Here is a 12,018-nt window from a genome sequence, read left to right on the forward strand (position 1 = left end):
ATTACAACACTGTAAAAGTGCATCTCTGAACGTAGTAAAACGGGATCTGACGGACGAAAGTCTGCATCAATTATAATTCAATTAATGCGATAGCCTATTCATTACGTACGTCTCCGTTTTACATGTATATTATGTAATAAAATATAATTATGAATTATACTAAAAATATCAGAATTTCAACTTTTTGACCTAGTCGAGGCAACAAGGGTGGGCAAAAATCTCTACACCCATGCCTCCCTTTCTCTCTTCAAAAACAAAGACTGTGAACACTCAAAGGCGTGTATACTACATATTTTTTTGTTCTGTAATTTTTCACCGTAAAACGGGTACTATCAGGGGAAATTGGACAATTCGGCGCCCTCGGGGCGGGCCCGAAGAATTGTAAATGTTTGATTACTTACACAGTATGGGTGAATTGTCTTCTTTGAGTCGATGGACTGCGAACTTGGTAAAAATGACTCTGTTTTGTGTTCAGATTGCGGTTCGCAGGACTTAATCGGTGTTCGGTTTCTCACGTTGCGTGAATCGTGTATGCCATCTTTATCACATATGAAGTTAGCTAGAGTGTTTGTTTCTATGTATACTTTTGACTCTAAGTGACGTATCCATTTCTGTAGTGAACACGCGGTTTTGAGTCCGTCGCTTTGTTTGGGTCTGTTGTGTTGTTTTGCACCGGTTTTGCGTTTTATACACGATGGAAACGGGACAAAGACAAGTTGTTCCAACACCAGTTGCCCGTCATTTACGTATTTTTGCGACGACTTCCAATTAGGTATCCAATTAGGGTTACCAGACACAGTGAAACTTTAAAATGACTATTAGGTAAAGCATTGTAAATACAGTTATTCCTCATCAAAGTATATATCGATACTCTCGTGCTCTCACATACTGTCGGATGCCAAAACCCGTAGGGACCGATGGCGTAGTGAGTAGTGCGTTACCATTAGGAAATCTACCTAAATCCTTGGTGTGGCGTTAAGATGTACCGAGATTGCCAAGTTTTCTCCACACGTTAGTGGTTTTGCTGCTACCCAAGGTCTCTATCACCTTTTAGGTGGGCTTTTTGCGGTTTCCCACAAAAACAAAAAAAGATTTTTGGAGAGATTTTTATAGTCTAAAGTGTAAAAATGTAGTAGAACTTGTCCCTGAATAATTTACAAATATCATTACCTAAGGATTTCGAAATCCAGGATGTTGGTCGGTAGTAAGTGTCCCCCACCAAAGTTGATATTCAGTACAAAAATAACCTGCCTGTGTAGTAATGTAAAAAATGTTACAAGGTTAGACTTAAATGAGACGATGGGTTAGGGATTTAACAAGACCTGAAAAAGATGTAGGTCGGCGGGGTGCCAAACAGTAACGGCCAACTCTTTTTTCTAATAATTAAATTGGGGAAAATCTTCACTCTATCTATATCAGCAACTAAGACCCTTACAGTAAAAGCTCGGCTTTGGACTTTTGAATGAGTCCCGACTTGTTCACTTCGTGTAAACTCCCCTACTACCTAGAGTGGCACGTCTCTGGCGCTCGACCGTCTGCCCCCTCTCTCCCTCGGAGGTGGTTCGTCGGTGACCCAGAGTGTGACCACTCTGGAGCGTCGTCCGTCAGTGACCAGTGTGGGCTTGTGGTCTGCACACCATTGGACGCAGTTTGTGTTGTATATCTGTAGGTCGAAGTCACCTACTCAAATCCCGACGTGACTAACCTTTATATCCGATCAAGTTCAGTATTACTAGCTATAACCGTAACCTATACTAGTTGTAAAATGTCCTCCTGAAAAGTGTATAAACGGGAATGACTTTATCATCGGTATATAATTACTTATTATTATTTTTATCTAATGTAAACAGTATCGCCGAAGTTCCCTGGTCCGGGCGAATGTCCACTTGTTTTTTTTTTATTTTTTTTATTCCCGTTTATTATTTGATTTTGTAATTATTTATCGTCTTCCTAACTTCGACTTTGACAGGTATAACGTCAAACTAATATATGTCAGAATCACTACAACATTTCTTGGTCCTTGGATTTCAAATTCTCTTTCGATTACAAACAAGCTATGATTTCGACACACGGTTCTCTTAGGGTGTCAATGTGGTCGAGGGAAAATTACTCGATGTGTCTCTTAACCTCGTACAAAAGGTCGACCTGAGGGGCATCTGTCCTCCGGTGCGACCGAGCGCCTCGCGGATTGTTCCTGCCCATCTCCTGGGTCTGGACGTCCCTCTCCTCTCCGTCGCCGTTCCTCCCTGAGTTTGAGGGTGAGTCTCAGTCGTTCGGAAAAAAAAAAAAAAAAAAAAGTGAAATTTTGAAAAAAATATGTCCAATTCTGAGAACAAGTAAAATTTGAGATGCATTGTGGGACATGTAGTTTATGGGCAACGTGCTTCTGTAAAGCGGCATGTAACCGTATAATAATCATTATTATTATAGGCCACATAACATGAAGTCTCGGGCCGGATTTGGCCCCCGGGCCTTGAGTTTGACACCCCTGATTTACATGTATTAAGTCACACCTCTTATAAAATGTATTCAGTTCTTCATGGCATAATATCTGCAGTCACCTCCTCCTGTTAGGACCTTTCGGCCTCACTCTGCTCTTCAGTAAGTGAAACACATGCTCAATTGAAAAGAGGTCATGTGATAGACTGTACTGGGAGAACCTTGCTCTGTTCCGCTGTAAAAATATAAAAAGGTCAACGAGTCCTACACTGCTCACCCACGATTGATGTGAACACCCTCAAACACCGCTAAAGCTGAAAGTCAGCACTTTGCCCTCACAGCTATTGTTTCATTTCACATCCAGCACGGAGCCAAAACGATGAAAAATGGTTCACTGTCTTACTACTCTCACACTGCACTTAGATAGTGTTGATACAACATTTCCCAACATGTAACGCAAGATACATGTTCCTCTGTGTAAGTGTCACCAGCCTGTTGATGTGTTGCACGCTCAAATGCCAAATTAAGGCTCAAACTAAAAATAACAGTTGGAACAATTAATAACACAGACAAATGCTTCCACTGTGTAAACGTCTTTCAGAATGAAGATGAGATTTAACAAGTGCTTTTAGATGAAATGCAGCCATAGGTGTTTTGTAAATCAATAGTTTGCTGATGGCAGAAAACTGTGGGAGGGAAACTCCCTTAATATACTGTAAGGGGGGAGCTTTGGTATTTTAGCCTTTGCTAACTATTTACATGCACACAAATCATTATAGAAAAGGGAAGATAAGACTTTATTTATCCCGAAGATAGACAGAGTTACAAAAATGCAATAAACACAGCAGCATAATATTAAAACTGTACACCAACAGTGCAGTCAAAAGAGCAATTCAATATCCACAGGAAACATAGACGGTCACACAGTACCGTTTCTTCCTATAGGCGGACTTTGCAGATGCATAGGGCCCCCGCGGCCACTAGAAAGTTCAGGTTCAGCCTCAATATATTTGAGGAGAATTAAAATTAGCCGTCTTTATTTGTAGACAGCCAAGTCCCCTCATGTGTTCGGTGGAGCATTAAATGCTTAAAAATCAAATGTAGGATATAAACACAACTAAACTGAAATGATAGCAAAGCTGTGGCTTGGGTTTTTGGGGTAATAACGTCCAAATCATCGTTGGGCTGTCAGCCAATGAGTGACGTCTGAGGAAGATGAACAATTTAAATGATACATTGTTGAGATAATTCTGCATCTCTTGCATTTATTGAGAGGAGCCTTATTGTTTTTAAATCCTCTGGAGCAGAGAGAGGAGCTGTGGATTATTGTTATTGATTAATGCTGTTTCTTAGGGTCAAAAACACTAAACTCACAACTTACAATTAAAGCGTTTAGTCTATTTAATGAACGAGCACATGTTCAATGTGAATAGTGACAATATATATAGATTAGTTGCAATTTGGTGCTATATATATATATATATATATATAACAATTTTTTTTTTTAAAACACCTTGAATTTCAGGGGGGCGCAGCGCCCCTCCAATACAATGGTAAGGGAAACACTGAATGTAAATATTACCAGTATTCAGATACGTAATTGCAAAAACCCAAATAGCCTAATTGCAACAGAAAAAGGGATAACAAGTAAGTGTTGTGCATTTAATTTAAATGTGCAATGACTCATGTGCATTGAACAAACCAAACCATTAGTACATAGCTTAATAAATAAGACAGACATTTGTTACGAAGCATCTCTTTTATCCTATGTTGGCAAACGCTTCAGTGGTTTGACAACACAAACATCAGGGTTGCAGGGGAATTTGTTTTCATGTACATCCTGTCAGCAGAAATGACATCTTCCATGAAGGAAAAGTACCATAAGAGGAGAAATCATGGGTTGAATTACCACGAGTAAAGCACTGCGTTGGGATGTTATAAATCATTCTGACAGCAGAGCTGCTGGAAAATCAACTATTTAGGTCATGCCTGTAGGTACAGCGCTTCAGCTGCCTTTGATGTGGACAATCTTCTCTCCAGTGTTGGAAAACTTCCGGATCGAATACGTGAAGCAACTAGAATACAAATCTAATCCTCTCACTGGTGCTCAGGTAGACCTGCAGCTCTGACCTCAGTCGAAGAGAAGCCTTCAGAGCTTTCTCACATATCCTTTTGCCTGCAGCACATACAGTAGCTGCATTCTTAGTTTTCTCACATAACCAACATGAGTGAGAAAGGAAACATCTGCAAACCTTTTAGTGTGCATGTCCAATCTGTGTTGATGGCAAATGAAAACTGAAGCAATAAACTCAGTGATTGCGTGCTACATTGACCGAGAGTTTTTCTGCTCGGGAGCTGTGTCGGCAGTGCCTACTGTATATGGACCAGAATGCATTGCATGTGAGCTACTGAGCGCCCGCCAGCTATGTCCTCTCACACAGCAGCCTCTCTCCGCTTCATTTATTCTGCTGAATTCTCTGGCTCAAATAATTATGGCCGAACATCCTCTTACTGTTCTACTATCATATTTTATGCTATATTTGAATCGTAGCTATTCTTGATTAGCATCTAGAGCAGACCCCACGGACACGCAGAAGCGGAGAGTAGAAATATATAAAACTGAAATAGCCAGAAGTTCTCCCTTACCTTCAACTAATTCACTGTCACGTCGAATGACAGCGCTGCATGCTGGGAAAAAAGAAATGTGTTGCTCAAATGGACATACTTACTATCAACACTGAGAGAACGTAAAAAGGTGGAGAATTCTACTTTTAAACATTAGCTTGAGTATTTTTCAACTTTTTCAAGTGCAAGAGCCACTGGGTGTTTCTCAATGTCGAGGACGCTTCCTTGGTAGGACATGTCTTCTGAGTCAGTTCCTTCAGAAGCGAGGCAAGAATCCTTCCTAGCCTCGGAAAACGAAAAATGGTGTAACAGGCTAACAGGCTAACAGGCTAATCAATCAATCAATCAATGTTTATTTATATAGCCCAATATCACAAATGTTACATTTGTCTCAGTGGACTTCACAGTTTGTACAGAATATCAGTATGACAATAACAGGCTAACAGGCTAACAGGTGTGCAGGTGTGCGTCATATGCGAGGCTCCGCCTTAAATGGAGCGCGATTTCCGCCAAAGATTTGGGAAATTGGTTCCTGCGCAAAGCATTGTGGGGATTTTAAGACCGCAGAGGATACACATGTGCAGCCTCGAAATTTCCCGCAACGAAGGAAGCCGGCCTCTGTAGAATTCCAAGGATCCTGGACATTGGAACAGTCCTTCGGCGGCACTCGATGACGTAGCATCCTTGAAATACTGGCTCTGGAGGAGCCCTCCTCGACACCCTCAGACTATCACATCCCAGCAGCCATGTTTTATAAAAGAGTTTTACTATCAGTAATATCATAAAGAAACAAACCTTTTCAGTGCTGCTGCAGATATATTTGGATATCTAGAGTTCCTACCAACTCCAAAAACTGTAAAAAATAAAACATGGTCATTTTAGCGGCTTCTTTGTCAAAAAGCTTGGGATTAAAAAGGTTGCTCCACTTCGTCATGATATTAAACTGCTCTTAATCTGATCCTTTCCACCCACATCTTGAGAGAGATCTTTGCATAATAATTTTCTCGCAAGCCAATCAAAGCAGACGGGCTTAAAGACACAGGCGCTGAAACAAAGCTGTTCAGGAAGAGGGTATGAACCTGAAATGCTCCATGTACCTCAGAAATATCTGCTGAAACACAAACAATGTGTGTTGCTTGTCTTGCAAACGTATTAAGATTTTTGGATTCAAATAAGGTTTTCCATGATTACTCTATTTTAACCTCCAAATGCATTTGAAATGTCAGTAACATTTCGAGTTGACCTACTGTCAATATCACAAGGAACGTAAAGGCAGTTGGTGATGACAGGTATTATAATCCTAGCCTTTGGCAAAGTGTGTTATGTGCATTTTAACAAGCTAGGCACTCTTGCATGCGGAATGACATGAGAACCCTTGCTTTGACCTTTCATAATATTCTATTTTGCTTCAGTATTTGCATTACTTTACTAAAAGCAGACGCTCTTTTAGCCTTGAAGCATCAGCTGCAGGCGTTTAGTTTTTGACAGCTGATGAAAGTGCTTTGCTGGGATGTCGCTGACTCAGATGTACAAGAAGACCCATAGTTTGAACTCTCAAAGAAAACATGACAGAAGTAGAGATTTGCTCTTAAAAGGACTCTTAGAGTTATAGGCCAGGGCTCTATATGCTGTATGATATGCTGTATTTTATTTCTGGATAGCCATACATACAGAAAGTTCCCTTTTTATAGTATATTCTGTACTTTCTAGATGTTTTGAGTAAAAGTGTGTCCTTCCCTGTATGCAAGTCTTTCATCAATCAATCAATGTCAATCAATGTTTATTTATATAGCCCAATATCCCTCACATCGTACAAGGAAAGACTTCCAAAGAAACCCCACAGTTAATGGGGAAACTGGAAGAAACCTTGAGGAAAGCCACAGAGGAGGGATCCCTCTCTCAGGACGGACAGACGTGCAATAGATGCCTTGTATAAATTGAACAGATAATACATTTGCAACATAGGTAGTCCAAATGCTTGGAAATGCATGTGTCTTTCATCAATACGAAGTCGATCTACTGACCATTCCTAAACTAGAAAGGCCCTTGGTGAGTGAAATCGTGAGTCAATGCAAGTGTATCTGCTGCCATCTGCTCCAAAATGAAATGGGTTCGTCCTTGGCCAAAGCTACACCGTTCCATCAAGTGTCAAAGTAAATCGGGCCATTAGCTTTTCCCTTAATGCTGCAGATGGACAAACAGAAACAGAAACAAAAACATTTTTTTTGTTTTTTATACACCTAGGGTAAGACTCGCTTACCCATAAATGGACATACATCACATTGTAAACACTACAGTACATACATTTCATTCAGCTAGACTCCCCTGTGAGGAAATCAACATCAATCATCAACAAATGACGTTCCAGCTAGTGAGATTCCAAGAAGCACTTTTCAGCTTCTTCACAATGTGAGAGAGCATTTGAAACCACGTCTTCACACATCTTGAGATTAATGCTTCTCGAAGTGTTATTCACATTATGATGGAAGTATAATAGAACTGTTTCCATCATATTAAGCCACGTTCAACTTGCATCGCCATTAAATGTTTTATATCTTGTTTTCTCAGAAATCTTCATTTATATGGATGCCTTGAAGGGATTGATTGAAATGGGGTGTTATGAAGTGCTTATCTATCAGTGTTTGTGGATGGAGACAGCAGCCACCTTTTTAAAAAAAATATTAAATTGGTTAAAATATATGCGATACTAAGAATATTTTCAGCGATTTTCCTTGCAATCCTTTTTGAGATTGAAGGGACTCTTTAAAGTAAACTGACTCCAATCAACGAAAATTGTAATTTTACCTTGATTGGGTCGTTTTTTTGTGTCTTGAGTAAACTCATCTTGGTATTAGCATTAATGCATACAATGTACAACATTATTTTGTATTGCAGCTGATTTTTGTTCCATATTTTATTCCTCTATTTCCTTCCATTGCAATGTAAATACTGTTATAAAACGGACAAGTCAAATCAAGCAATCTGATTGGTTCTTAGCCGTGATATACTGAGCTTCGCGTCTGGCCGAACCACGCCCCTTAGCTGTGATATAATGAGCACATACCACGGCCTGTCGTGAGCTATTGCTTAATTATATTTGTAATATTTTTCTACTTCTCTACCTGTGTTTTTAATTCTTGTTTTTATGCACCACGACTTCAAGTCAAATTCCTCGTACGTGTAAACCTACCTGGTAATAAACCTGTTTCTGATTCTGATTAATTAACTGACTGGACTGCTTACTGCCTCATTAAGTCCATTTAAACTATAAATACATCAAACCAACACTTAAGGGAACATACAAACAGTCCAATTAGTATATTTTACTTCCTATCATGACTGAAAATGTCCCTTCTTCCTAAACAGGTCAGCTCACACGCCTCAGCCGACGTCTAAAGAAGAACTGTCGAGCACCGTTTCCGTCCAGCTTTTCAACGGAGAGATGCAGCCGCTCACCATCACCTTGGAGAACATCGGATCTGAGGACATCGAGACTCTGGAGCTCACTTCTAAGACCACCACCACCAAAGGTTAGTACCCCTTTCTGAAGTTAAAGGGGACCTATCATGCAAAATGCACTTTTTGATGTCTTTCATACATAAAGATGTGTCCCCGGTGTGTCAGGGAACTCACGCAGCGTCAGAAAATAAAACCCTCTCTCTTTTCCTCCGTACCCACATCTCTAAAAACGGGGCTGCAACGGAGCTGATCCAGATTTGCGTCCGATATGACGTAATATCGGAAATGTGGACCCACGGCCCTATCAGAAACGTTGCTATCAGAAACAATGCCCTACTGTTTTGGACGTAATATGGTCGGTGTTTACATTAGCATGGCTAACACTCAGAGCTAACCTGTACTGGAGAGCATGTGTGTGAAGAAGCAGGAAGTAAAAAGGAACTCACCTTGTGGTATAACCGGCAAGAGAGAAAGCCTTTGAGCTCCATACTGTTTCAGAAATAATCCTTGATAATCCATGATATGGCGTTTCATCACGGCAGTGTTTAGTTTAGACAGTAGCTGCCGGGTCCCGCATGAGCTCAGACCCCTCCTTTTTTTTATCAATCTTTTTTTTTTTTTAAAGCTTTATACACAAAATCAGCACGTTTGAAACGGGAAGTGAAATAGAGGGATATGAGGCATGTCTAGAATGGGTGATCTGTTTGGTATTTTGAGCAAAACACTTCATAGACATGTTTTTTTATATATCTCAGACCTATGCTATTGCCTAAAAATAGCATGATTAGTGCACTTTAAGTTCTGGAGGTAAAATAAAAAGGTTTTTCCAGGATAATTTCAGGAAAGTTTCATCATGTCTGAAAAAAAAAATACCTATCTTGTCCACAAGAGGCTGAAATGCACCACAACCCATGTTCTAAACCGCACTGAAAGCATTTTATTTAGCCATTGATGTCCCTTGTGTTTGAGTGCATCAAAAAATAACTTGCACTTTCATCTGCTTTCCCAGATGGCACAGTAATTGAATTTATAAAGTGATCTTGGCTAAACCTTTTCTTTCCACCTTGCAATTTATTTCCCCCACCTGATCACAGGTGTTTGCCTAATTTATTTAGGGAACTAGAAAGTTTATCCTTGCAAAAACAGTTATCTTTTCGCCTTTATGCATAAACATAGGGGGAACAAGATAATCAGACTATGAAAATTGATCCTCCAAACTAGCCTCTCAGGGCTTTGGTACATGTTGGACATTATTGACAGGAATTGGTATTGTGGTGGTCTAATGGATAGTGAGGTGGGCTGAAGATCGGAAGGTTGTGAGTTCAAATCCCGCCAGGAAGACCTCCACTAGTGTGTAAGGCACTTAGCCCTTAGTTACTCCAGGGAGAATGTCCCTGTGATTGGTAATTGTAAGTCGCTTTGGATAAAAGCGTCAGCTAAATGTAATGTAATTGTCTCAAGGGATTACAATGTGTGGATTAAACGCATGTGAAGAAGGTGTAAAAACGTTAAACAGGCATAAACTAACGCTGTGTTGATGTCAAAGATGTATATTTGGTATCAGTTCTGGTTCAGTCACGACACTTTTTGATGTTCTTCACCCGCTGAGTTCCTGCTCCAGGCTCCAGCCCGCAGAACAGAGGTCACTACCCGTTGTTTTTGGTTTCACATCTTTCATTCCCCCGTGGCTTTTCACTCTGTGTTTCTCTCTTTGTTCAACACCTGCTCATGTCCTCAGATCTCTGCAGTCTCTCTCTCTTGCTTTTCTGTCTTTGACTCACTTTCTGTGTGAGAAAGAGCAGCTGCAGTATTACAATAGGCAGCAACTTTTTTCTAAATATTGTACTATTGATGGCGAGATATCACAAAAACTCACCTCTTCAATCTGGCTTTTAAAGTGTGATTGTTGTTATATTGCTAAATGTTTATTTGACTTCAACTATATTTATTTGTTGTTCTTTTCTTTTCACTATCTCTGTAAAGCGACTTTGAGCACCTGTAAAAGCACAACAAAATACATTTATTATTATTATTATTATTATTATGAAATCTTGCTTTGAAAACTCCACTTCTAACCATATGGTAATACATCTGTAGCTTACTAGATGGTGCTGAGGGCCATCACTTGTATTCACTGCAATGTAACCACACAACAAAACTACTTAAGCTACTACATATAAGCGTGGGTGGATCATGAATGTATAAAAATAACTGGCCACATTGTTTGAGGTGGGACCCGGTTAATTCCTATAAAAGTCGCTCAATGTGGATGAACATATCTGGGCCGATACAGAATGCGTAGATTATAAAATAACTCTGGATTTAGCGTTTAGGCCATTTTTAGACCCTACTAATTTGAATAAGGGCTATCCAAGTGTTTATACTGTATAATTGATTCAGTACAAAATAAAATATCCACTGATTCACAGACATTTCTTTCTCGATGTCAATGGGAAAAAGTATTTTTGGTCCAAATTACGTCACAGACTGACACATGAGATGTAGTACCACCTTTTGGCCACTACACACATTACATTCAACGTCCGGCACACTTCCTGGAGGCTTGGAGTGCATAAGTGATGTTGATCAAGTGTCCAAGTGCTCTTTGACATGGAAACAATCTGTAAAAAGCTACAAACACTTGTTAAAACTGCCAACACCAGTGTACAAGTGTTCCTGCACCAAGAAGCAGAACCATCATTGCGACTATTTCCAAAAGTTCTTTCTCTTTCGACTAAAATGCAACACTTTTGGTGACTTCACTCAAAGTTGACACTTACATTGGGGCAAACAAGTATTTAGTCAGCCACCAATTGTGCAAGTTCTCCCACTTAAAAAGATGAGAGAGGCCTGTAATTTTCATCCTAGGTATACCTCAACTATGAGAGACAAAATGAGAAAAGAAATCCAGAAAATCACATTGTCTGATTTTTAAAGAGCAGACCTGTAACTTCTTCTTTAAGAGCCTCCTCTGTCCTCCACTNATTTTCATCCTAGGTATACCTCAACTATGAGAGACAAAATGAGAAAAGAAATCCAGAAAATCACATTGTCTGATTTTTAAAGAATTTATTTGCAAATTATGGTGGAAAATAAGTATTTGGTCAATAACAAAAGTTAATCTCAATACTTTGTTCTATACCCTTTGTTGGCAATGACAGAGGTCAAACGTTTTCTGTAAGTCTTCACAAGGTTTTCACACACTGTTGCTGGTATTTTGGCCCATTCCTCCATGCAGATCTCCTGTAGAGCATTGATGTTTTGGGGGCTGTCGCTGGGCAACACAGACTTTCAACTCCCTCCAAAGATTTTCTATAGGGTTGAGATCTGGAGACTGGCTAGGCCACTCCAGGACCTTGAAATGCTTCTTAAGAAGCCGCTCCTTCGTTGCCCGGGCGGTGTGTTTGGGATCATTTGTCTCTCATAGACCCAGCCACGTTTCATCTTCAATGCCCTTGCTGATGGAAGGAGGTTGTCTGAGACTGCCAAAGGCAC

General features: G+C 40.0%; 1 protein-coding gene across 1 annotated transcript in view; it reads left to right on the forward strand.

Annotated features, from left to right (window-relative positions):
- LOC104961966 (trafficking protein particle complex subunit 9-like) overlaps positions 1 to 12,018 on the forward strand; it is a gene marked incomplete at its 3' end in the record, with an annotated part of 37,526 nt that overhangs the window by 4,501 nt on the left and 21,007 nt on the right. Inside the window, exons 3-4 of the mRNA XM_010790336.1 lie at positions 1,509 to 1,627; positions 8,431 to 8,594. Of these exons, the coding sequence (XP_010788638.1) occupies positions 1,509 to 1,627; positions 8,431 to 8,594 (283 nt within the window). The remainder of the gene's footprint in view (positions 1 to 1,508; positions 1,628 to 8,430; positions 8,595 to 12,018) is intronic.

This window comes from Notothenia coriiceps, unplaced genomic scaffold (assembly GCF_000735185.1).
Source record: "Notothenia coriiceps isolate Sejong01 unplaced genomic scaffold, NC01 NC01_scaffold00034094, whole genome shotgun sequence".
Taxonomy (NCBI): Eukaryota; Metazoa; Chordata; class Actinopteri; order Perciformes; family Nototheniidae; genus Notothenia; species Notothenia coriiceps.